The sequence below is a fragment of the Salvelinus namaycush genome, unplaced genomic scaffold (assembly GCF_016432855.1).
Source record: "Salvelinus namaycush isolate Seneca unplaced genomic scaffold, SaNama_1.0 Scaffold222, whole genome shotgun sequence".
NCBI lineage: Eukaryota > Metazoa > Chordata > Actinopteri > Salmoniformes > Salmonidae > Salvelinus > Salvelinus namaycush.
The window spans coordinates 2631-30462 of NW_024059031.1; the positions used below are offsets into that span (position 1 = coordinate 2631).

Here is a 27832-nt window from a genome sequence, read left to right on the forward strand (position 1 = left end):
TCAGCTCACTAATCCAACTGTCTGTTGATCATAACGAGAGTGTTCCTGACCCCTGTTTTATTCTCTCGTGTGTGTGTGTGTGTGTGTGTGTGTGTGTGTGTGTGTGTGTGTGTGTGTGTGTGTGTGTGTGTGTGTGTGTTTTAGATATCAACGAGTGCCAGTCTTCTCCCTGCATCTCTGGTTCTAGCTGTATTGATGAGATCAATGGCTACCGCTGCCTGTGTCCCCAAGACAGAGCTGGACCACGCTGTCAGGAAGGTAGGTTAACACAGTCAGTCAGGAAGGCAGGTTAACACAGGCTGTCAGGAAGGCAGGTTAACACAGTCAGTCAGGAAGGCAGGTTAACATAGTCCGTCAGGAAGGCAGGTTAACACAGGCTGTCTGTCAGGAAGGCAGGTTAACACAGGCTGTCTGTCTGTCAGGAAGGCAGGTTAACACAGGCTGTCCGTCAGGAAGGCAGGTTAACACAGTCAGTCAGGAAGGCAGGTTAACACAGTCCGTCAGGAAGGCAGGTTAACACAGGCTGTCCGTCAGGAAGGCAGGTTAACACAGGCTGTCAGGAAGGCAGGTTAACACAGTCCGTCAGGAAGGCAGGTTAACACAGGCTGTCTGTCAGGAAGGCAGGTTAACACAGTCCGTCAGGAAGACAGGTTAACACAATCAGTCAGGAAGGCAGGTTAACACAGTCAGTCAGGAAGGCAGGTTAACACAGTCAGTCAGGAAGGCAGGTTAACACAGTCAGTCAGGAAGGCAGGTTAACACAGTCCGTCAGGAAGGCAGGTTAACACAGTCAGTCAGGAAGGCAGGTTAACACAGTCCGTCAGGAAGGCAGGTTAACACAGTCCGTCAGGAAGGCAGGTTAACACAGTCCGTCAGGAAGGCAGGTTAACACAGTCCGTCAGGAAGGCAGGTTAACACAGTCCGTCAGGAAGGCAGGTTAACACAGTCCGTCAGGAAGGCAGGTTAACACAGTCAGTCAGGAAGGCAGGTTAACACAGTCAGTCAGGAAGGCAGGTTAACACAGTCAGTCAGGAAGGCAGGTTAACACAGGCTGTCTGTCAGGAAGGCAGGTTAACACAGGCTGTCTGTCAGGAAGGCAGGTTAACACAGTCAGTCAGGAAGGCAGGTTAACACAGTCAGTCAGGAAGGCAGGTTAACACAGTCAGTCAGGAAGGCAGGTTAACACAGTCCGTCAGGAAGGCAGGTTAACACAGTCCGTCAGGAAGGCAGGTTAACACAGTCAGTCAGGAAGGCAGGTTAACACAGTCCGTCAGGAAGGCAGGTTAACACAGTCCGTCAGGAAGGCAGGTTAACACAGTCCGTCAGGAAGGCAGGTTAACACAGTCCGTCAGGAAGGCAGGTTAACACAGTCCGTCAGGAAGGCAGGTTAACACAGTCCGTCAGGAAGGTAGGTTAACACAGTCCGTCAGGAAGGCAGGTTAACACAGTCCGTCAGGAAGGTAGGTTAACACAGTCCGTCAGGAAGGCAGGTTAACACAGTCCGTCAGGAAGGCAGGTTAACACAGTCCGTCAGGAAGGCAGGTTAACACAGTCCGTCAGGAAGGCAGGTTAACACAGTCCGTCAGGAAGGCAGGTTAACACAGTCCGTCAGGAAGGCAGGTTAACACAGTCAGTCAGGAAGGCAGGTTAACACAGCCTGTCAGTCAGGAAGGCAGGTTAACACAGTCCGTCAGGAAGGCAGGTTAACACAGTCCGTCAGGAAGGCAGGTTAACACAGTCCGTCAGGAAGGCAGGTTAACACAGTCAGTCAGGAAGGCAGGTTAACACAGCCTGTCAGTCAGGAAGGCAGGTTAACACAGCCTGTCTGTCAGGAAGGCAGATTAACACAGTCTGTCTGTCAGGAAGGCAGGTTAACACAGTCTGTCTGTCAGGAAGGCAGGTTAACACAGTCTGTCTGTCAGGAAGGCAGGTTAACACAGTCTGTCTGTCAGGAAGGCAGGTTAACACAGTCTGTCTGTCAGGAAGGCAGGTTAACACAGTCAGTCAGGAAGGCAGGTTAACACAGTCTGTCTGTCAGGAAGGCAGGTTAACACAGTCAGTCAGGAAGGCAGGTTAACACAGTCTGTCTGTCAGGAAGACAGGTTAACACAGTCAGGATGTCAGGAAGGCAGGTTAACACAGTCAGTCAGGAAGACAGGTTAACACAGTCAGGATGTCAGGAAGGCAGGTTAACACAGTCAGTCAGTCAGTCAGGAAGACAGGTTAACACAGGCTGTCTGTCTGTCAGGAAGGCAGGTTAACACAGTCTGTCTGTCAGGAAGGCAGGTTAACACAGTCTGTCTGTGTCAGGAAGGCAGGTTAACACTGTCTGTCTGTCAGGAAGGCAGGTTAACACAGTCAGGATGTCAGGAAGGCAGGTTAACACAGTCAGTCAGTCAGTCAGTCAGGAAGGCAGGTTAACATAGGCTGTCTGTCAGGAAGACAGGTTAACACAGGCTGTCAGGAAGACAGGTTAACACAGTCAGTCAGTCAGTCAGGAAGGCAGGTTAACATTGGCTGTCTGTCAGGAAGGCAGGTTAACACAGGCTGTCCGTCAGGAAGGCAGGTTAACACAGGCTGTCAGGAAGACAGGTTAACACAGTCAGTCAGGAAGACAGGTTAACACAGTCAGTCAGTCAGGAAGGCAGGTTAACACAGTCAGTCAGGAAGACAGGTTAACACAGTCAGTCAGTCAGGAAGGCAGGTTAACACAGTCAGTCAGTCAGTCAGTCAGGAAGGCAGGTTAACATAGGCTGTCTGTCAGGAAGACAGGTTAACACAGGCTGTCAGGAAGACAGGTTAACACAGTCAGTCAGTCAGGAAGGCAGGTTAACACAGGCTGTCTGTCAGGAAGGCAGGTTAACACAGTCTGTCTGTCAGGAAGACAGGTTAACACAGTCTGTCTGTCAGGAAGGCAGGTTAACCCAGTCTGTCTGTCAGGAAGGCAGGTTAACACAGTCCGTCAGGAAGGCAGGTTAACACAGTCCGTCAGGAAGGCAGGTTAACACAGTCCGTCAGGAAGGCAGGTTAACACAGTCCGTCAGGAAGGCAGGTTAACACAGTCCGTCAGGAAGGCAGGTTAACACAGTCCGTCAGGAAGGCAGGTTAACACAGTCAGTCAGGAAGGCAGGTTAACACAGTCAGTCAGGAAGGCAGGTTAACACAGTCAGTCAGGAAGGCAGGTTAACACAGTCAGTCAGGAAGGCAGGTTAACACAGGCTGTCTGTCAGGAAGGCAGGTTAACACAGGCTGTCTGTCAGGAAGGCAGGTTAACACAGTCAGTCAGGAAGGCAGGTTAACACAGTCAGTCAGGAAGGCAGGTTAACACAGTCCGTCAGGAAGGCAGGTTAACACAGTCCGTCAGGAAGGCAGGTTAACACAGTCAGTCAGGAAGGCAGGTTAACACAGTCCGTCAGGAAGGCAGGTTAACACAGTCCGTCAGGAAGGCAGGTTAACACAGTCCGTCAGGAAGGCAGGTTAACACAGTCCGTCAGGAAGGCAGGTTAACACAGTCCGTCAGGAAGGTAGGTTAACACAGTCCGTCAGGAAGGCAGGTTAACACAGTCCGTCAGGAAGGTAGGTTAACACAGTCCGTCAGGAAGGCAGGTTAACACAGTCCGTCAGGAAGGCAGGTTAACACAGTCCGTCAGGAAGGCAGGTTAACACAGTCCGTCAGGAAGGCAGGTTAACACAGTCCGTCAGGAAGGCAGGTTAACACAGTCCGTCAGGAAGGCAGGTTAACACAGTCAGTCAGGAAGGCAGGTTAACACAGTCAGTCAGGAAGGCAGGTTAACACAGCCTGTCAGTCAGGAAGGCAGGTTAACACAGTCCGTCAGGAAGGCAGGTTAACACAGTCCGTCAGGAAGGCAGGTTAACACAGTCCGTCAGGAAGGCAGGTTAACACAGTCAGTCAGGAAGGCAGGTTAACACAGCCTGTCAGTCAGGAAGGCAGGTTAACACAGCCTGTCTGTCAGGAAGGCAGGTTAACACAGTCTGTCTGTCAGGAAGGCAGGTTAACACAGTCTGTCTGTCAGGAAGGCAGGTTAACACAGTCTGTCTGTCAGGAAGGCAGGTTAACACAGTCTGTCTGTCAGGAAGGCAGGTTAACACAGTCTGTCTGTCAGGAAGGCAGGTTAACACAGTCAGTCAGGAAGGCAGGTTAACACAGTCAGTCAGGAAGGCAGGTTAACACAGTCAGTCAGGAAGGCAGGTTAACACAGTCTGTCTGTCAGGAAGACAGGTTAACACAGTCAGGATGTCAGGAAGGCAGGTTAACACAGTCAGTCAGGAAGACAGGTTAACACAGTCAGGATGTCAGGAAGGCAGGTTAACACAGTCAGTCAGTCAGTCAGGAAGACAGGTTAACACAGGCTGTCTGTCTGTCAGGAAGGCAGGTTAACACAGTCTGTCTGTCAGGAAGGCAGGTTAACACAGTCTGTCTGTGTCAGGAAGGCAGGTTAACACTGTCTGTCTGTCAGGAAGGCAGGTTAACACAGTCAGGATGTCAGGAAGGCAGGTTAACACAGTCAGTCAGTCAGTCAGTCAGGAAGGCAGGTTAACATAGGCTGTCTGTCAGGAAGACAGGTTAACACAGGCTGTCAGGAAGACAGGTTAACACAGTCAGTCAGTCAGTCAGTCAGGAAGGCAGGTTAACATTGGCTGTCTGTCAGGAAGGCAGGTTAACACAGGCTGTCCGTCAGGAAGGCAGGTTAACACAGGCTGTCAGGAAGACAGGTTAACACAGTCAGTCAGGAAGACAGGTTAACACAGTCAGTCAGTCAGGAAGGCAGGTTAACACAGTCAGTCAGGAAGACAGGTTAACACAGTCAGTCAGTCAGGAAGGCAGGTTAACACAGTCAGTCAGTCAGTCAGTCAGGAAGGCAGGTTAACACAGGCTGTCAGGAAGACAGGTTAACACAGTCAGTCAGTCAGGAAGGCAGGTTAACACAGGCTGTCTGTCAGGAAGGCAGGTTAACACAGTCTGTCTGTCAGGAAGACAGGTTAACACAGTCTGTCTGTCAGGAAGGCAGGCAGGTTAACCCAGTCTGTCTGTCAGGAAGGCAGGTTAACACAGTCTGTCTGTCAGGAAGGTAGGTTAACAGTCTGTCTGTCAGGAAGACAGGTTAACAGTCTGTCTGTCAGGAAGACAGGTTAACACAGGCTGTCAGGAAGACAGGTTAACACAGGCTGTCTGTCAGGAAGACAGGTTAACACAGGCTGTCAGGAAGACAGGTTAACACAGTCAGTCAGGAAGGCAGGTTAACACAGGCTGTCAGGAAGGCAGGTTAACACAGGCTGTCTGTCAGGAAGGCAGGTTAACACAGGCTGTCTGTCAGGAAGACAGGTTAACACAGGCTGTCTGTCAGGAAGGCAGGTTAACCCAGTCTGTCTGTCAGGAAGACAGGTTAACACAGTCAGTCAGTCAGTCAGGCAGGAAGGCAGGTTAACACAGGCTGTCAGGAAGGTAGGTTAACACAGGCTGTCTGTCAGGAAGGCAGGTTAACATAGGCTGTCTGTCAGGAAGGCAGGTTAACCCAGTCTGTCTGTCAGGAAGGCAGGTTAACACAGTCTGTCTGTCAGGAAGACAGGTTAACACAGGCTGTCAGGAAGACAGGTTAACACAGGCTGTCTGTCTGTCAGGAAGACAGGTTAACACAGGCTGTCAGGAAGACAGGTTAACACAGGCTGTCAGGAAGACAGGTTAACACAGTCAGTCAGGAAGACAGGTTAACACAGTCAGTCAGTCAGGAAGGCAGGTTAACACAGTCAGTCAGGAAGACAGGTTAACACAGTCAGTCAGTCAGTCAGGAAGGCAGGTTAACACAGTCAGTCAGTCAGTCAGGAAGGCAGGTTAACATAGGCTGTCTGTCAGGAAGACAGGTTAACACAGGCTGTCAGGAAGACAGGTTAACACAGTCAGTCAGTCAGTCAGTCAGGAAGGCAGGTTAACACAGGCTGTCTGTCAGGAAGGCAGGTTAACACAGGCTGTCTGTCAGGAAGGCAGGTTAACACAGTCTGTCTGTCAGGAAGACAGGTTAACACAGTCTGTCTGTCAGGAAGGCAGGCAGGTTAACCCAGTCTGTCTGTCAGGAAGGCAGGTTAACACAGTCTGTCTGTCAGGAAGGTAGGTTAACAGTCTGTCTGTCAGGAAGACAGGTTAACAGTCTGTCTGTCAGGAAGACAGGTTAACACAGGCTGTCAGGAAGACAGGTTAACACAGGCTGTCTGTCAGGAAGACAGGTTAACACAGGCTGTCAGGAAGACAGGTTAACACAGTCAGTCAGGAAGACAGGTTAACACAGTCAGTCAGTCAGTCAGGAAGGCAGGTTAACACAGGCTGTCAGGAAGGCAGGTTAACACAGGCTGTCTGTCAGGAAGGCAGGTTAACACAGGCTGTCTGTCAGGAAGACAGGTTAACCCAGTCTGTCTGTCAGGAAGACAGGTTAACACAGTCAGTCAGTCAGTCAGGAAGGCAGGTTAACACAGGCTGTCAGGAAGGCAGGTTAACACAGGCTGTCTGTCAGGAAGGCAGGTTAACACAGGCTGTCTGTCAGGAAGACAGGTTAACACAGGCTGTCTGTCAGGAAGGCAGGTTAACACAGTCTGTCTGTCAGGAAGGCAGGTTAACACAGGCTGTCAGGAAGACAGGTTAACACAGGCTGTCTGTCTGTCAGGAAGACAGGTTAACACAGGCTGTCAGGAAGACAGGTTAACACAGGCTGTCAGGAAGACAGGTTAACACAGGCTGTCAGGAAGACAGGTTAACACAGGCTGTCAGGAAGACAGGTTAACACAGGCTGTCAGGAAGACAGGTTAACACAGGCTGTCTGGAAGACAGGTTAACACAGGCTGTCAGGAAGACAGGTTAACACAGGCTGTCAGGAAGACAGGTTAACACAGGCTGTCTGTCAGGAAGACAGGTTAACACAGGCTGTCTGTCAGGAAGGCAGGTTAACACAGTCAGTCAGGAAGGCAGGTTAACACAGGCTGTCTGTCAGGAAGGCAGGTTAACACAGGCTGTCTGTCAGGAAGACAGGTTAACCCAGTCTGTCTGTCAGGAAGACAGGTTAACACAGTCAGTCAGTCAGTCAGGAAGGCAGGTTAACACAGGCTGTCAGGAAGGTAGGTTAACACAGGCTGTCTGTCAGGAAGGCAGGTTAACACAGGCTGTCTGTCAGGAAGACAGGTTAACACAGGCTGTCAGGAAGACAGGTTAACACAGGCTGTCTGTCTGTCAGGAAGACAGGTTAACACAGGCTGTCAGGAAGACAGGTTAACACAGGCTGTCAGGAAGACAGGTTAACACAGGCTGTCAGGAAGACAGGTTAACACAGGCTGTCAGGAAGACAGGTTAACACAGGCTGTCAGGAAGACAGGTTAACACAGGCTGTCAGGAAGACAGGTTAACACAGGCTGTCAGGAAGACAGGTTAACACAGGCTGTCAGGAAGACAGGTTAACACAGGCTGTCAGGAAGACAGGTTAACACAGGCTGTCTGTCAGGAAGGCAGGTTAACACAGGCTGTCTGTCTGTCAGGAAGACAGGTTAACACAGGCTGTCAGGAAGACAGGTTAACACAGGCTGTCTGTCTGTCAGGAGAGCCTTCATTGTTGTGATAGTTGTATGTCTTTGCGTCACAGTGACACAGAGAGCGTGCTCTGTGAACGGTCATCTGACCCCTGAAGGAGCTAAGTGGGACGAGGACTGCAACACCTGTCAGTGTTTTAATGGGAAGGTGACGTGTACCAGGGTACGTACCAACTACTCTTACCTTTCATCCACCTGGGTTCTCTCTCAAACAACCTTGCCTGGTGCAATGGAACCAATGGAATAGTCACAAAAGTGCAACCTGCCTATCTGACATCAAATAAATACTACTTGAACCCAGGTAGGGTTCTGAGTCTTATTGTCTGGATCTTGATTGGGTATTTTGTCTCGTTGTGTTCCAGATGTGGTGTGGTCCTAAGTCGTGCCGGATCAGCGGTGGGGTCAAAGGTCGAGGGGGCGGGGCCGGGTGTCGGTCTGGTCAGAGCTGTGTACCAATCAGGGAGGAGCAGTGTTTTGTCCGGCCGTGTCTGAATCTTGGGGAGTGCCACCCCTCCTCCCCACCAACCACCAAATGTCACCCCAGCTCCGGTTACCACGACAACAGCTGCTCCAACATCACGTTTACGTTCACCAAAGAGACCATGCCCAGGGTGAGTCAGTCCTTCTCCCTCCTCTTCTACTATTCAACTCAAACCCCTATTCCATATAGTGCACTACGCAGTCTCTTAACTGTCCTCCTCCGCCCAGCTGCTCAGCCCTCCTCTCCCGGCCCTCCGCTCCCGGCCCTCCTCTCCCGGCCCTCCGCTCTCAGCCCTCCGCCCTGCTCCTCTGTCACTCTCTAACTCAATATGGCTGAGTTTACACAGGCAGCCCAATTCTGATCTTTTGGCCAAATATCAGCAGAAGAGACATGATCTGATTGGTCAAGACAAAAGAGTGGAAAAATATCAAAATTAGGCTGCCTGTGTAAACGCAGCCAACTGTGACAGACCGGGTTCTGAACAAACATACACCTCGCTCTGAGCTAAACCAGCTACTCATCCCAAACCTCGCTCTGAGCTAAACCAGCTACTCATCCCAAACCTCGCTCTGAGCTAAACCAGCTACTCATCCCAAACCTCGCTCTGAGCTAAACCAGCTACTCATCCCAAACCTCGCTCTGAGCTAAACCAGCTACTCATCCCAAACCTCGCTCTGAGCTAAACCAGCTACTCATCCCAAACCTCGCTCTGAGCTAAACCAGCTACTCATCCCAAACCTCGCTCTGAGCTAAACCAGCTACTCATCCCAAACCTCGCTCTGAGCTAAACCAGCTACTCATCCCAAACCTCGCTCTGAGCTAAACCAGCTACTCATCCCAAACCTCGCTCTGAGCTAAACCAGCTACTCATCCCAAACCTCGCTCTGAGCTAAACCAGCTACTCATCCCAAACCTCGCTCTGAGCTAAACCAGCTACTCATCCCAAACCTCGCTCTGAGCTAAACCAGCTACTCATCCCAAACCTCGCTCTGAGCTAAACCAGCTACTCATCCCAAACCGGTTAGGGAAAGTTTTCCACTCCAAGTCCAACTTTCTCTTGAAGGTTCAGTCAGTTTCCGTTATAGGAACGCAAAAAGGGGACTTTCTCAATTTTTGTGTCCCTGTGCTGTTTCCATCCAAATAAATCACATTGTATTTTGGTCACATGCTTTGTGAACAGCAGGTGTAGTGTAACAGTGAAATGATTCCTTCCCAACAATGCAGAGAAAAATATAGAACAATTATAACACAAGGACTAAATACACAATGAGTAACGATAAGTAGTAACTATATACACGGTGTACCAGTACAGAATCGATGTGCAGGGGTACGAGGTCATTGAGGTCGATACTGTACATAGACAGTGCATTTGGAAAGTATTCAGACCCCTTGACTTTTTCCACATTTTATGTTACAGCCTTTTTCTAAAATGGATTCAATCTACACACAATACCCCATAATGACAAAGCAAAAACAGTTTTTTTTAGACATATCACGTAAGTATTCAGACCTTTACTCAGTACTTTGTTGAAGCACCTTTGGCAGCGATTACAGCCTCGCTTCTTCTTGGGTATGACGCTACAAGCTTGGCACACCTGTATTTGGAGGGTTTCTCCCATTCTTCTCTGCAGTTCCTCTCAAGCTCTGTCAGGTTGGATGGAGAGCGTCGCTGCACAGCTATTTTAAGGTCTCTCCAGAAATGTTCGATCAGGTTCAAGTCTGGGCTCTGGCTGGGCCACTCAAGGACATGCAGAGACTTGTCCCGAAGACACTCCTGCGTTGTCTTGGCTGTGTGCTTTGGGTCCTTGTCCTTTTGGAAGGTGAACCTTCGCCGCAGTCTGAGGTCCTGTGTGCTCTGGAGCAGGATTTTAATCAAGGATCTCTCCGTACTTTGGTCCGTTCATCTTTCCCTCGATCCTGACTAGTCCTCCAGTCCCTGCCACTGAAAAACATCCCCACAACATGATGCTGCCACCCATGCTTCACCTGTATGGATGGTGCCAGGTTCCCTCCAGAAATGGTTTTCCTCTGCTAAACCACTCGTAGAGGACGAGGAGAGACTGTCTGAAGCGAAAGCTGTCACGCTTGTTAGGCAACTGCAGAGTGATGACGCTTTGTGTTGGAGTCGCCAGCGGTCCTGTTACAGCTTAGATTCACATGATCTCCTCTGTGTGTGTTCTGACATTCATCTTACAATAATCCCACATTGCGGTCACAGTATTAACTCATTCTCTTGACAGCTGTTATGGATGATGTAGTTTGGGTTTCAGAGGAAGAACACCCATAAAACCTCTATACCCAGGCGGTGTCAGAGGAAGGCCCTACAAATGATCAAAGACTCCAACACTCAAGTCCTAGACTGTTCTCTCTGCTACCGCACGGCGAGCTGCACTGCTGAACCAAGTCTGGAACCAACAGGACCCGGAACAGCTTCTACCTCCAAGTCTGTAACCAACAGGACCCGGAACAGCTTCTACCTCCAAGTCTGGAACCAACAGAACCCGGAACAGCTTCTACCTCCAAGTCTGGAACCAACAGAACCCTGAACAGATTCTACCTCCAAGTCTGGAACCAACAGGACCCTGAACAGCTTCTACCTCCAAGTCTGGAACCAACAGAACCCTGAACAGCTTCTACCTCCAAGTCTGGAACCAACAGAACCCTGAACAGCTTCTACCTCCAAGTCTGGAACCAACAGGACCCTGAACAGCTTCTACCTCCAAGTCTGGAACCAACAGAACCCTGAACAGATTCTACCTTCAAGTCTGGAACCAACAGGACCCTGAACAGCTTCTACCCCCAAGTCAGGAACCAACAGAACCCTGAACAGATTCTACCTCCAGGTCTGGAACCAACAGGACCCTGAACAGCTTCTACCCCCAAGTCAGGAACCAACAGGACCCTGAACAGCTTCTACCTCCAAGTCTGGAACCAACAGAACCCTGAACAGATTCTACCTCCAGGTCTGGAACCAACAGGACCCTGAACAGCTTCTACCTCCAAGTCAGGAACCAACAGAACCCTGAACAGATTCTACCTTCAAGTCTGGAACCAACAGGACCCTGAACAGCTTCTACCTCCAAGTCAGGAACCAACAGAACCCTGAACAGATTCTACCTCCAAGTCTGGAACCAACAGGACCCTGAACAGCTTCTACCTCCAAGTCTGGAACCAACAGAACCCTGAACAGCTTCTACCTCCAAGTCTGGAACCAACAGAACCCTGAACAGATTCTACCTCCAAGTCTGGAACCAACAGGACCCTGAACAGCTTCTACCTCCACGTCTGGAACCAACAGGACCCTGAACAGCTTCTACCTCCAAATCTGGAACCAACAGAACCCTGAACAGCTTCTACCTCCAAGTCTGGGACCAACAGAACCCTGAACAGCTTCTACCTCCAAGTCTGGAACCAACAGGACCCTGAACAGCTTCTACCTCCAAGTCTGGAACCAACAGAACCCTGAACAGCTTCTACCTCCAAGTCTGGAACCAACAGGACCCTGAACAGCTTCTACCTCCAAGTCTGGAACCAACAGAACCCTGAACAGCTTCTACCTCCAAGTCTGGAACCAACAGGACCCTGAACAGCTTCTACCTCCAAGTCTGGAACCAACAGAACCCTGAACAGCTTCTACCTCCAAGTCTGGAACCAACAGGACCCTGAACAGCTTCTACCTCCATAAGACTGATAAATAGTTAGTCCGGGTACCAATTGGTTAACTATTTGAACTATCTGCGTTGACCTTTTTTGTTACCAACTCTTGACTCACATGCTGCTACTGTTTATTATCTATCCTGTTGCCTAGTTACTGGTGCCCTACCTACAGTGCTTTCTGAAAGTATTCAGACCCCTTCTCCTTTTCCACATTTTGTTACGTTACAGCCTTTATTCTAAAATGGATTAAATACAAAATGTTTGTCATCAATCTACACACCTGTACCCCTACACATGGACTCAGTACCGGTTCCCCCTGTATATAGCCTCCACATGGACTCAGTACCGGTTCCCCCTGTATATTGCCTCCACATTGACTCTGTACCGGTAACCCCCTCCACATTGACTCTGTACTGGTACCCCCTGTATATAGCCTCCACATTGACTCTGTACCGGTAACCCCCTCCACATTGACTCTGTACTGGTACCCCCTGTATATAGCCTCCACATTGACTCGGTACTGTAACACCCTGTATATAGCCTCCACATGGACTCAGTACCGGTTCCCCCTGTATATTGCCTCCACATTGACTCTGTACCGGTAACCCCCTGTATATAGCCTCCACATTGACTCTGTACTGGTACCCCCTGTATATAGCCTCCACATGGACTCAGTACCGGTAACCCCCTGTATATAGCCTCCACATGGACTCGGTTCCGGTGCCCCCTGTATATAACCTCCACACTGACTCTGTACCGGGGCCCCCTGTATATAGCCTCCACATTGACTCTGTACCGGGGCCTCCTGTATATAGCCTCCACAGTGACTCAGTACCGTAACACCCTGTATATAGCCTCCACATTGACTCTGTACCGTAACACCCTGTATATAGCCTCCAGATTGACTCTGTATCGTAACACCCTGTATATAGCCTCCACATTGACTCTGTACCGTAACACCCTGTATATAGCCTCCACATTGACTCTGTACCGTAACACCCTGTATATAGCCTCCACATTGACTCTGTACCGTAATACCCTTAAGGGCTTGTAAGTAAGCATTTCACGGTAAAGTCTACACTTGTGACAAAAAGTTTGTTTTGAAAATGACAAATCGAAAACAGGTTTTTAGAAATGTTTGCGAATGTATAAAGAAAAACGTATTTACATAAGTATTCAGACCCTTTGCTATGAGACTCGAAATTGAGCTCAGGTGCATCCTGTTTCCATTGATCATCCTTGAGATGTTTCTAAACTCAGAAAAAAATGAAACATCCCTTTTTCAGGACCCTGTCTTTCAAAGATAATTCGTAAAAATCCAAATAACTTCACAGATCTTCATTGTAAAAGGTTTAAACACTGTTTCCCATGCTTGTTCAATGAACCATAAATAATTAATGAACATGAACCTGTGGAACGGTCGTTAAGACACTAACAGCTTACAGACCGTAGGCAATTAAGGTCACAGTTATGAAAACATAGAACACTAAAGAGGCCTTTCTACTGACTCGAAAAAACAAGCACACAGCCAAGACAACGCAGTAGTGGCTTCAGGACAAGTCTCTGAATGTCCTTGAGTGACCCAGCCAGAGCCTGGACTTGAACCCAATCGAACATCTCTGGAGAGACCGGAAAATAGTTGTGCAGCAACTCTCCCTATCCAACCTGACAGAGCTTGAGAGGATCTGCAGAGAAGAATGGGAGAAACTCCCCAAATACAGGTGTGACAAGCTTGTAGATTCATACCCAAGAAGAGTCAAGGCTGTAATTGCTGCCAAAGTACTGAGTAAAAGTCTGAATAGTTATGCAAATTTTATATTTCATTATTATTTTATATTTTTTTATACATTTATAAAAACCTATGTTTTTGCTTTGTCATTATGGGGTATTGTGATGTCATTATGGGGTATTGTGATGTCATTATTGGATATTGTGTGTAGATTGATGAAACTATTTAGTCAATTTTAGAATAAAGTCAAGGGGTCTGAATGTTCTTGATGTTTTACGTTGTACACTGAGGATATTTTTGAAGTATTCTGCATGCAGAGTCTCAATTTGGTGTTTGTCCCATTTTGTGAATTCTTGGTTGGTGACCGGACCCCATACCCCACAACCATAAAGGGTCAATGGGTTCTATAAATGATTCAAGTATTTTTAGCCAGATCCTAATTGGTAGGTCAATTTCATGTTCCTTTTGATGGCATAGAAGGCCCTTCTTGCCTTGTCTCTCAGATCGTTCACAGCTTTGTGGAAGTTACCTGTGGCGCTGATGTTTAGGCCGAGGCATGTATAGTTTCTCAGTCAGGGCCCGGGTCTGACAGAATCTGTGCAGAAGATCTAGGTGCTGCTGTAGGCCCTCCTTGGTTGGTGACAAAAGCACCAGATCATCAGCAAACAGTAGACATTTGACTTCCGATTCTAGTAGGGTGAGGCCGGGTGCTGCAGACTGTTCTAGTGCCCTCGCCAATTCGTTGATATATGTTGAAGAGGGTGGGGCTTAAGCTGCATCCTTGTCTCACCCCACGGCCCTGTGGAAAGATGTCTTTTGCCAATTTTAACCACACGCTTGTTTGTGTACATGGATTTTAATGTTTTTCCACCAAACACCACTTTCATCAATTTGTATAACAGACCCTCATGCCAAATTGAGTCAAAAGCTTTTTTGAAGTAAACAAAGCATGAGTAGACTTTGCCTTTGTTTTGGTTTGTTTGTTTGTCAATTGGGGTTTGCAGCGTGAATACGTGGTCTGTCGTATGGTAATTTGGTAAAAAGACAATTTGACTTTTGCTCAGTACATTGTTTTCACTGAGGAAATGTACAAGTCTTCTGTTGACAATAATGCAGAGTATTTTCCCAAGGTTGCTGTTGACGATTATGTCCCACGGTAGTTATTGGGGTCAAATTTGTCTCCACTTTTGTGGATTGGGGTGATCAATCCTTGGTTCCAAATATTGGGGAAGATGCCAGAGCTGAGGATGATGTTAAAGAGTTTAAGTATAGCCAATTGGAATTTGTGGTCTGTATATTTTATCATTTAATTTAGGATACCATCAACACCACATGCCTTTTTTGGGTTGGAGGGTTTGTATTTTGTCCTGTAGTTCATTCAATGTAATTGGAGAATCCAGTGGGTTCTGGTAGTCTTTAATAGTTGATTATAAGATTTGTATTTCATCATGTCTATGTTTTTGCTGTTTGTTCTTTATTATAGAGCTAAACATATAGGAGAAGTGGTTTATCCACACATCTCCGTTTTGGATAGATAACTCTTCGTGTTGTTTGTTTAGTGTTTTCCAATTTTCCCAGAAGTGGTTAGAGTCTATGGATTCTTCAAATACATTTGAGCTGATTTCTGACGTGCTGTTCCTTCTTTTTCCGTAGTGTATTTCTGTATTGTTTTAGTGATTCACCATAGTGAAGGAGTAGACTCAGGTTTTCTGGGTCTCTATGTTTTTTGGTTGGATAGATTTCTCAATTTGTCTTAGGTTTTTGCTTTCTCCATCAAACCATTTGTCATTGTTGTTCATTTTCTTAAGTTGTCTGCTTTAAATGTTTAGATTAGATGGTACATTTGACTTTTCAGCTTCCCTGTTTGTTTTCTACTGCCAAGTTTACACTATTACAGTGGAACATTTTGTCCAGGAAGTTGTCTAAAAGGGATTGAATGTGTTGTTGCCTAATTGTTTTTTGGTTGGTTTCCACACTACTTTCCTTCCATCTGTAGCATTTCATGATTTGAGTTTTGCTCTGTTCAGGTAGACTGTCCCTCTCTGTCTCTCTTTCCAGTGTATAACTTCTCTCTCGTCAGCGTATCGAGGCATTGTGTAACTCTCTCCTCTCTCTGTCTCTCTGTCTCTCTCTCCAGTGTGTAACTTTCTCTCTCTCTCCAGTGTGTAACTTTCTCTCTCTCTCTGTCTCCCTCTCCAGTGTGTAACTCTCTCCTCTCTCTGTCTCTCTCTCCAGTGTGTAACTTTCTCTCTCTCTCTGTCTCTCTCTCCAGTGTGTAACTCTCTCCTCTCTCTGTCTCTCTCTTCAGGGTCTGAGTATCGAGGCAGTGTGTAAGCAGCTGAGACAACTGTATGTGCTGAATAATGTGTCCTCTGAGTATTCTGTTTCCATAACCTGTGACCCTTCAACCTCCGCCAGCAACGAGATCCATCTCAGCATCGTAAGTCACTTCCTGTCACCTGTGTGAGTGTGTCTTGGGGTTAAAAGCAAAAAAATACAAATTTCTGTGGACTGTAAGGAAAATGAAACATAGTGTCTGCAAAAGTAAAGCATGAAGGATTTCCCTTAGTCTTCATAAGTCTGTCACTCTTTTCACACTACGGAGCCAAGCAGAGCTGGGCTGGCCTGGTTATGCCATAGACAGACGTGCATTATTTTTTACAATTTGTGTTCTATTTAATTGTATTTGTCACCGTGCTCCGGATAATGGTTACAGATTAGATACGCTGGCTAGCCGTTGTGAGATTTAGTGTTTCGCTGAAGCCATAAAACAACAAAACCCAGTTTAATCTGATAGACATAATCTGATAGACATAATCTGATAGACATAATCTGATAGACATAATCTGATAGACATAATCTGATAGACATAATCTGATAAACATAATCTGAAAACACTGTGTATCAAGACCTCCAATAACCTTTTTTTCTGTTTTCTTGGTTTTCCGTCATCTGGGCATGTTCATAAAACGTCTCCTGCTGATCTAGAATCAGATATGGCCTTTTAGCTCATAATGAGTAAGATTAAATGGCGATGGGGACCTGAGCCTAGATCAGTACTCCCTATTATGAATACGGGCCCTGATGAAGCAGAAACACCACACTTTTCCCTGTGTTTTGTAGGAGGGGACACGGTTATTCCAACATCCCAACAGACATTAGTTAGTATTCCAATACTTACAAGAGTAATCATAAAAAATAATGTTAACAATGAAAAGACTTTCTCTAATTTATCTTTGTGGCTGTAACGGTCGTTGAAGTCGTTCTCCTCCTCAGACGAGGAGGAGGAGTAAGGGTTGGACCAAAACGCAGCGAGGTATGATGACATACTGAATTTATTAAACAAGACGAAACACTATGAACACTTGAACAAACTACAAAACAATAAACGAAGTAGACAGACCTGAACTTACGAACTTACAATAATAACACGAAGAACGCACGAACAGGAACAGACTACAAACACGAACGAAAACGAAAACGAAACAGTCCCGTGTGGTGCGACATACACAGACACGGAAGACAATCACCCACAAACAAACAGTGTGAACAGCATACCTTTATATGGTTCTCAATCAGAGGAAACGTCAAACACCTGTCCCTGATTGAGAACCATATAAGGCTAATTACCAATGAACCTAAACATAGAAACACATAACATAGAATGCCCACCCCAACTCACGCCCTGACCAACTAAACACATACAAAAATAACAGACAACAGGTCAGGAACGTGACAGAACCCCCCCCTCAAGGTGCGAACTCCGGGCGCACCCCTAAAACTCAAGGGGAGGGTCTGGGTGGGCATCTGTCCGCGGTGGCGGCTCCGGCGCAGGACGAGGACACCACTCCACCATTGTCTTTGTCCCCCTCCTTAGCGTCCCTTGAGTGGCGACCCTCGCCCCCGACCATGGTCCATGAACCTTCACCAAGGCCCCTCCTAAATATAGACAACTCAGGACAGAGAGGTAGCTCAGGACAGAGAGGTAGCTCAGGACAGAGAGGTAGCTCAGGACAGAGCTCAGGACAGAGAGGTAGCTCAGGACAGAGAGGTAGCTCAGGACAGAGGGGCAACTCCGGACAGAGAGGCAACTCCGGACAGAGAGGCAGCTCCGGACAGAGAGGCAGCTCCGGACAGAGAGGCAGCTCCGGACAGAGAGGCAGCTCCGGACAGAGAGGCAGCTCCGGACAGAGAGGCAGCTCCGGACAGAGAGGCAGCTCCGGACAGAGAGGCAGCTCCGGACAGAGAGGCAGCTCCGGACAGAGAGGCAGCTCCGGACAGAGAGGCAGCTCCGGACTGAGTGGCAGCTCCGGACTGAGTGGCAGCTCCGGACTGAGTGGCAGCTCCGGACTGAGTGGCAGCTCCGGACTGAGTGGCAGCTCCGGACTGAGTGGCAGCTCCGGACTGAAGGGCAGCTCATGACTGGAAGGCAGCTCATGACTGGAAGGCAGCTCATGACTGGAAGGCAGCTCATGACTGGAGGGCGGCTCTGGCTGCTCATGGCTGGCTGGCGGCTCTGGCTGCTCATGGCTGGCTGGCGGCTCTGGCTGCTCATGGCTGGCTGGCGGCTCTGGCTGCTCATGGCTGGCTGGCGGCTCTGGCTGCTCATGGCTGGCTGGCGGCTCTTGCTGCTCATGGCTGGCTGGCGGCTCTGGCTGCTCATGGCTGGCTGGCGGCTCTGGCTGCTCATGGCTGGCTGGCGGAAGGTTCTGGCTGCTCCTGTCTGGCGGAAGGCTCTGGCTGCTCCTGTCTGGCGGAAGGCTCTGGCTGCTCCTGTCTGGCGGAAGGCTCTGGCTGCTCCTGTCTGGCGGAAGGCTCTAGCGGCTCCTGTCTGGCGGGCGGCTCTGAAGGCTCATGACAGACGGGCGGCTCTGAAGGCTCAGTACAGACGGGCGGCTTTGCAGGCTCAGTACAGACGGGCGGCTTTGAAGGCTCAGTACAGACAGGCAGTTCATGCGGCGCTTGGCAGACGGACAGTTAGACGCGTTGGGCAGACGGGCAGTTCAGGCGCCGTTGGGCAGACGGGCAGTTCAGACGGCATTGGGCAGACGGGCAGTTCAGACGGCGTTGGGCAGACGGGCAGTTCAGGCGCTGTTGGGCAGACGGGCAGTTGGGCAGACGGGCAGTTCAGGCGCCGTTGGGCAGACGGGCAGTTCAGGCGCCGCTGGGCAGACGGCAGACTCTGGCCGGCTGAGGCGCACTGTAGGCCTAGTGCGTGGTGCCGGAACTGGAGGTACCGGGCTAAGGACACGCACCTTCAGGCTAGTGCGGGGAGCAGGAACAGGGCACACTGGTTTCTCAAAGCGCACTATAGGCCTGGTGCGTGGTGCCGGAACTGGTGGTACCGGACTGAGGGCACGCACCTCAGGGCGAGTGCGGGGAGAAGGAACAGTGCGTACAGGGCTCTGGAGACGCACATTAGGCCTAGTGCGTGGTGCCGGAACTGGTGGTACCGGATTGGAGACACGCACCTCAAGGCGAGTGTGGGAAACAGCAACAGGACTCTGGAGACGCACAGGAGGCTTGGTGCGTGGTGTAGGCACTGTCTTAACCAGACGGCTAGCACGCACCTCAGGACGAGTATGGAGAGCTGTTCCCGGTGACATCAACTCACCGACACGTTCAGTCGGACGGATGTCGTGCCTCATGCACCAAACCAGTACATCCCTCATTACTCTCTCCTCCAATTTCCCCATTAAATCCTTCACAGTCTCTGCGTCACTCACCTCCAATTCCGCCCTCACCGGCTCCTTTCGGTAAGCAGGGGGAGTTGGCTCAGGTCTGACTCCTGACTCTGCCACACTCCCCGTGTTCCCCCCCCCAAGAAATTTTTGGGGCTGCCTCTCGGGCCTCCAGCCGCTCTGCCGTGCGAGCGCCTCATAATAGCGCCTCTCCGCCTTCGCTGCCTCCAGCTCTTCTTTGGGGCGGCGATATTCTCCTGGCTCTGCCCAGGGTCCTTTGCCGTCTAGGTCGTCCTCACATGTCCATTTCTCCAAATAGTGCAGCCTCTCCTGCTGCTGCTGCTGCTGCTGCTGTCGCTGTTGCCCGTTACCCCGCTGCTTGATCCTTTGTTGGTGGGTGATTCTGTAACGGTCGTTGAAGTCGTTCTCCTCCTCAGACGAGGAGGAGGAGTAAGGGTTGGACCAAAACGCAGCGAGGTATGATGACATACTGAATTTATTAAACAAGACGAAACACTATGAACACTTGAACAAACTACAAAACAATAAACGAAGTAGACAGACCTGAACTTACGAACTTACAATAATAACACGAAGAACGCACGAACAGGAACAGACTACAAACACGAACGAAAACGAAAACGAAACAGTCCCGTGTGGTGCGACATACACAGACACGGAAGACAATCACCCACAAACAAACAGTGTGAACAGCCTACCTTTATATGGTTCTCAATCAGAGGAAACGTCAAACACCTGTCCCTGATTGAGAACCATATAAGGCTAATTACCAATGAACCTAAACATAGAAAGACATAACATAGAATGCCCACCCCAACTCACGCCCTGACCAACTAAACACATACAAAAACCACAGAAAACAGGTCAGGAACGTGACAGAGGCATTGCTGCACACAATTATATTATGATGTAAGCAAGCGGCAGCCAAGTCACACAGGCTACGCAGAAAGCTAGTTCCCAAGTTAAACTTTATTTTTTTTTACATACATTTTCTACTATCCGGATATCCAAAGAAATGTCATATTATTCGAATAGTGAAATGATTTCAAATACCCCTCCCTAGTGTTTTTCTATCAGTATACAGAAGATACAGCTCACCTGTAAAGGACATAACAGATACCCAACCAGTATACCCCCCCCCCCCTCTCTCACCCCAGTACACAGTAGACCAGTGGATGGACAGATCCCCTATAAAGGGGATAAGAGATATCCAACCATTATAACCCCCCCTCTCTTCTCTCTTCAGTACACAGAGGACCACCTGATGGACAGATCCACTATAAAGGAGATAACAGATAGGATCATCGATCTGGTGTCTAAACACCATGGCAATAACAGCATCATCACCGCCATCGCCAAGGTCCATGTGCAGAGGAGGCCTAGCGCCAGCCAGACGGGTACGATTCATTCTCTCTCACACACACACACACACACACACACACACACACACACACACACACACACACACACACACACACACACACACACACACACACACACACAACTAACTACCACAGATCAGGAGTTCCAAACGCTGCCAGAGACCCGTAATTCCACATGGGTTGTGCGTGTAGGGTACACTAAATTAGAAGGGTTGCAGCCAAGGGGTGGGGAGTGTCTGTAAAGCCTACAGGGACAGGTGGGGACAGGTCGCTCTCTTTGTCTCGCTCTCTGTCTCTCTGTTGGTCTCTTTCTGTCTGTCGCTGTCTTTGTCTCGCTCTCTGTCTCTCTGTTGGTCTCTTTCTGTCTGTCGCTGTCTTTGTCTCGCTCTCTGTCTCTCTGTTGGTCTCTTTCTGTCTGTCGGTCTGTCGCTCTCTTTGTCTCGCTCTCTTTCGAACTGCACACACTTGTAGTAGGAAGGAGGGAAGAGATGAGGGAGAGAGGTTAATAAGAGAGAAAAAATAGAAAATGACACTGAGGAACTGTCCTGAGTTCTAACCTTCTACACGTTCATGGAAAAACCATATCTCAACCTGTGGCTGAGTCCTAAATTATCCCCTATCAAGTACACTTCTTTTGACCAGTGCTCATAGGTCCAGTCCTCTCTATCAGTCACATGGACCAAGGCCCATAGGTCCAGACCTCTCTATCAGTCACATGGACCAGGGCCCATAGGTCCAGACCTCTCTATCAGTCACATGGACCAGGGCCCATAGGTCCAGACCTCTCTATCAGTCACATGGACCAGGGCCCATAGGTCCAGTCCTCTATCAGTCACATGGACCAGGGCCCATAGGTCCAGTCCTCTCTATCAGTAATGCAATTCAGGTCTAACAGCCTTGAGCTGTAGCCAGGGTTTCATTCATGTGGAAATGTTGTGGAACTTGGCGAGGAGTGGAGAGATGGGGAGGGGGACGGAGTGAGGGAGAGGAGGACGGAGTGAGGGAGAGGAGGACGGAGTGAGGGAGAGGAGGACGGAGTGAGGGAGAGGACGGGAGGCTGCAGACAAATGGACAGTGTAGTGAGACAAATGTTGCAGACAGAAGAGCGAGAACTTTAGTAGGAGGAGACAGTCTTTATGTTGACGTTTATAACCTTTAGTAGGAGTAGACAGTCTCTATGTTGACGTTTATAACCTTTAGTAGGAGGAAACAGTCTTTATGTTGACGTTTATAACCTTTAGTAGGAGTAAACAGTCTCTATGTTGACGTTTATAACCTTTAGTAGGAGTAGACAGTCTCTATGTTGACGTTTATAACCTTTAGTAGGAGTAAACAGTCTCTATGTTGACGTTTATAACCTTTAGTAGGAGGAAACAGTCTTTATGTTGACGTTTATAACCTTTAGTAGGAGTAGACAGTCTTTATGTTGACGTTTATAACCTTTAGTAGGAGTAGACAGTCTTTATGTTGACGTTTATAACCTTTAGTAGGAGTAGACAGTCTTTATGTTGACGTTTATAACCTTTAGTAGGAGTAGACAGTCTCTATGTTGACGTTTATAACCTTTAGTAGGAGTAGACAGTCTTTATGTTGACGTTTATAACCTTTAGTAGGAGTAGACAGTCTCTATGTTGACGTTTATAACCTTTAGTAGGAGTAGACAGTCTCTATGTTGACGTTTATAACCTTTAGTAGGAGTAGACAGTCTTTATGTTGACGTTTATAACCTTTAGTAGGAGTAGACAGTCTTTATGTTGACGTTTATAACCTTTAGTAGGAGGAGACAGTCTTTATGTTGACGTTTATAACCTTTAGTAGGAGTAGACAGTCTTTATGTTGACGTTTATAACCTTTAGTAGGAGGAGACAGTCTTTATGTTGACGTTTATAACCTTTAGTAGGAGGAAACAGTCTTTATGTTGACGTTTATAACCTTTAGTAGGAGTAGACAGTCTCTATGTTGACGTTTATAACCTTTAGTAGGAGTAGACAGTCTCTATGTTGACGTTTATAACCTTTAGTAGGAGTAGACAGTCTTTATGTTGACGTTTATAACCTTTAGTAGGAGTAGACAGTCTTTATGTTGACGTTTATAACCTTTAGTAGGAGTAAACAGTCTTTATGTTGACGTTTATAACCTTTAGTAGGAGTAGACAGTCTCTATGTTGACGTTTATAACCTTTAGTAGGAGTAAACAGTCTCTATGTTGACGTTTATAACCTTTAGTAGGAGGAAACAGTCTTTATGTTGACGTTTATAACCTTTAGTAGGAGTAGACAGTCTCTATGTTGACGTTTATAACCTTTAGTAGGAGTAGACAGTCTTTATGTTGACGTTTATAACCTTTAGTAGGAGTAGACAGTCTTTATGTTGACGTTTATAACCTTTAGTAGGAGTAGACAGTCTTTATGTTGACGTTTATAACCTTTAGTAGGAGTAGACAGTCTTTATGTTGACGTTTATAACCTTTAGTAGGAGTAGACAGTCTTTATGTTGACGTTTATAACCTTTAGTAGGAGTAGACAGTCTTTATGTTGACGTTTATAACCTTTAGTAGGAGTAGACAGTCTTTATGTTGACGTTTATAACCTTTAGTAGGAGTAAACAGTCTCTATGTTGACGTTTATAACCTTTAGTAGGAGTAGACAGTCTTTATGTTGACGTTTATAACCTTTAGTAGGAGTAGACAGTCTTTATGTTGACGTTTATAACCTTTAGTAGGAGTAGACAGTCTCTATGTTGACGTTTATAACCTTTAGTAGGAGTAGACAGTCTCTATGTTGACGTTTATAATCTTTAGTAGGAGTAGACAGTCTCTATGTTGACGTTTATAACCTTTAGTAGGAGTAGACAGTCTTTATGTTGACGTTTATAACCTTTAGTAGGAGTAAACAGTCTCTATGTTGACGTTTATAACCTTTAGTAGGAGTAGACAGTCTTTATGTTGACGTTTATAACCTTTAGTAGGAGTAGACAGTCTTTATGTTGACGTTTATAACCTTTAGTAGGAGGAAACAGTCTTTATGTTGACGTTTATAACCTTTAGTAGGAGTAGACAGTCTCTATGTTGACGTTTATAACCTTTAGTAGGAGTAGACAGTCTTTATGTTGACGTTTATAACCCTTAGTAGGAGTAGACAGTCTCTATGTTGACGTTTATAACCTTTAGTAGGAGTAGACAGTCTTTATGTTGACGTTTATAACCTTTAGTAGGAGGAAACAGTCTTTATGTTGACGTTTATAACCTTTAGTAGGAGTAGACAGTCTTTATGTTGACGTTTATAACCTTTAGTAGGAGTAGACAGTCTCTATGTTGACGTTTATAACCTTTAGTAGGAGTAGACAGTCTCTATGTTGACGTTTATAACCTTTAGTAGGAGTAGACAGTCTCTATGTTGACGTTTATAACCCTTAGTAGGAGTAGACAGTCTTTATGTTGACGTTTATAACCTTTAGTAGGAGGAGACAGTCTTTATGTTGACGTTTATAACCTTTAGTAGGAGTAGACAGTCTTTATGTTGACGTTTATAACCTTTAGTAGGAGTAAACAGTCTCTATGTTGACGTTTATAACCTTTAGTAGGAGTAGACAGTCTTTATGTTGACGTTTATAACCTTTAGTAGGAGTAGACAGTCTTTATGTTGACGTTTATAACCTTTAGTAGGAGGAAACAGTCTTTATGTTGACGTTTATAACCTTTAGTAGGAGTAGACAGTCTCTATGTTGACGTTTATAACCTTTAGTAGGAGTAGACAGTCTTTATGTTGACGTTTATAACCCTTAGTAGGAGTAGACAGTCTCTATGTTGACGTTTATAACCTTTAGTAGGAGTAGACAGTCTTTATGTTGACGTTTATAACCTTTAGTAGGAGGAAACAGTCTTTATGTTGACGTTTATAACCTTTAGTAGGAGTAGACAGTCTTTATGTTGACGTTTATAACCTTTAGTAGGAGTAGACAGTCTTTATGTTGACGTTTATAACCTTTAGTAGGAGTAGACAGTCTCTATGTTGACGTTTATAACCTTTAGTAGGAGTAGACAGTCTTTATGTTGACGTTTATAACCCTTAGTAGGAGTAGACAGTCTTTATGTTGACGTTTATAACCTTTAGTAGGAGGAGACAGTCTTTATGTTGACGTTTATAACCTTTAGTAGGAGTAGACAGTCTTTATGTTGACGTTTATAACCTTTAGTAGGAGTAGACAGTCTTTATGTTGACGTTTATAACCTTTAGTAGGAGTAAACAGTCTCTATGTTGACGTTTATAACCTTTAGTAGGAGGAAACAGTCTTTATGTTGACGTTTATAACCTTTAGTAGGAGTAGACAGTCTTTATGTTGACGTTTATAACCTTTAGTAGGAGTAGACAGTCTTTATGTTGACGTTTATAACCTTTAGTAGGAGTAGACAGTCTTTATGTTGACGTTTATAACCTTTAGTAGGAGGAGACAGTCTTTATGTTGACGTTTATAACCTTTAGTAGGAGGAAACAGTCTTTATGTTGACGTTTATAACCTTTAGTAGGAGTAGACAGTCTTTATGTTGACGTTTATAACCTTTAGTAGGAGTAGACAGTCTTTATGTTGACGTTTATAACCTTTAGTAGGAGTAGACAGTCTTTATGTTGACGTTTATAACCTTTAGTAGGAGTAGACAGTCTTTATGTTGACGTTTATAACCTTTAGTAGGAGTAGACAGTCTTTATGTTGACGTTTATAACCTTTAGTAGGAGTAGACAGTCTTTATGTTGACGTTTATAACCTTTAGTAGGAGTAAACAGTCTCTATGTTGACGTTTATAACCTTTAGTAGGAGTAGACAGTCTTTATGTTGACGTTTATAACCTTTAGTAGGAGTAAACAGTCTCTATGTTGACGTTTATAACCTTTAGTAGGAGTAGACAGTCTTTATGTTGACGTTTATAACCTTTAGTAGGAGTAGACAGTCTTTATGTTGACGTTTATAACCTTTAGTAGGAGTAGACAGTCTTTATGTTGACGTTTATAACCTTTAGTAGGAGTAGACAGTCTCTATGTTGACGTTTATAACCTTTAGTAGGAGTAGACAGTCTTTATGTTGACGTTTATAACCTTTAGTAGGAGGAGACAGTCTTTATGTTGACGTTTATAACCTTTAGTAGGAGGAAACAGTCTTTATGTTGACGTTTATAACCTTTAGTAGGAGTAGACAGTCTCTATGTTGACGTTTATAACCTTTAGTAGGAGTAGACAGTCTTTATGTTGACGTTTATAACCTTTAGTAGGAGTAGACAGTCTTTATGTTGACGTTTATAACCCTTAGTAGGAGTAGACAGTCTTTGTTGATGTTTAACACTTGAGGGACCTCAAGTTACAGGACTTCTATATTTCAGGACAGACTCATTTGTTTCTTAACAATGAAATGGTTGATGAAGTCCTGTTTCTCTCCTACCCAGACTACCTCGTGCCGCTGCTGTCCTCTGTCTTCATTCTCCTCTGGATCCTGGCGTTGGTCTCAGTCTTCCTGTACTGCGTGCATCGCCGTCGGAAACGTGGCAGTCACCATGGCAACGGAGCCTTGTCGTCCGCGGCAACCGAAGACAACACAACCAACAATGTGCGCGAGCAGCTCAACCAGATCAAGAACCCCATCAACGAGAAACACGCCGGAGGCGGCGGCCATCTCACAACATCGGTGGCCATCAAGGACTACGAGGATAAGAACTCGATCGTCGCCAAGGTACGGACACACCACCCCCCGGAGGGCGAGGAGGACAACGATAAAGAGAGACATATGGGGAATAAAGGACGCTTCGCGGTTACAGCCAAACAACCTGCCTACACACTGGTGGAGCGGGAAGACCGGGGCCTCAATGGAGGCCTGGGGGCCAACGGGCCCAACGACGGGGACGGCAGGACCACGGTGCAGCCCAGTTCCAAACATCCTAACTGGACTAATAAACAGGACAACAGGGTCCTGGAGACGGCACACAGCATGAACAGGATGGACTACATCGTATAGCAGGAAGTGACATTGGAGGCAGGAAATAAAACGCTGTGTAAAGAATTCCCCTTCCTGGACGTTATGGTCATCCCGGCAACGTGGTCCTTCTGACACGCTCTGTAGACACTGTGTTGCCGTGCAACCAAACCCTTTGATCATGCTGAAGAGGACCAGGGGGAGTGTTCTGGGATTTGTAGTTTTGTATCCCTGGGTGCGTCAGATGTGGTACCCTGTTTCCTATTTAGTGCACTACTTTTGACCAGAGCCCTATGGGCCAAGTGTACGTTGTAGGGAATAGGTTGCTGTTTTAGACGTTGCTCCTGATAATTTAACGCTAGCTGGCTACACTGGCAGAGAAGGTTGCTTTGGTTGGCAGGATAAGAGGTGTTGCGTTTTCACATTTCAACACTACACTTATTCCCTATATAACACACTACTTTTGAGTGGAGCCCTATGGGACCTGGTCTAAAGTAGTGTACTATGTAGGGAATAAGGGTGCCATTTTAGACACACATAGTTGTAATGTATTTCTCTCTCTCCTCTAGTAGGTATAAACTAGTTTTGTTTTGCCTTTTCAGCTTTCATACCACAGCAATGTCATGAAATTAAACCAAAATAAGTACAACTTTAGAATTATTTATTCTTTGGGGCGGGTGGGGTCGATGTCAGCAGTTGCAATATGAAGAATTTGTGTCGGTTTAGAATGTGTAGATATGTACATTTCTTTTATTTTTAATTAATCATTGTGTATATTTTGATTTATTAACTTAAATAATAATCAAGAGCCTTAAGATATAATTCCTTTTTATTTATATGTTCTGTCTCTAGATGGAAGGTTTTGACGGCTTAGTTTCTTTTTTGACGATGAACTTGTTTATTTCTTTCACAAAAAATGATTTTTTTTTTGTTGTTGCCTGAAATATTTTTATTATTTTTGTTTGTTTTTTAATGATTTTACAGCGTCCATTGTTGCTTAGAGGGGAAGAAGAAATTAAAACAAAATACAAATAAATGGTTGCTTTGGGCTGTAAACCTTTCAGAGATTGAGTGTAGTGGAAGACATTTTCCTTGTGACTAATTGAACAAAAAGCCTTTAGCAGCATCATAAGTCACTCATCACATACTCAGAAAACTGAAAAACAAGTATATCTGCCAATCACACATCAATCACGCATAAAGTCATAGCTAGACCAAGGACTTGTCCCACATGACACCCTATTCCCTATGGGCCCTGGTCTAAAGTAGTGCACCCTATTCCCTATGTGCCCTGGTCTAAAGTAGTGCACCCTATTCCCTATGGGCCCTGGTCAAAA

The 27832-nt window shown here is 46.6% G+C and overlaps 1 protein-coding gene across 1 annotated transcript; it reads left to right on the plus strand.

Annotated features, from left to right (window-relative positions):
• Positions 1 to 27562, plus strand: LOC120038495 (protein jagged-1b-like; the record flags this gene model as incomplete). Its single annotated transcript, XM_038984216.1, has 6 exons — positions 1 to 258; positions 7641 to 7750; positions 7950 to 8198; positions 15763 to 15894; positions 20403 to 20553; positions 25972 to 27562. Coding segments are annotated over 6 exons (1466 nt in total), but the record flags the coding sequence as incomplete, so codon positions are not given.
• Between the last annotated feature and the right edge of the window lie 270 nt (positions 27563 to 27832).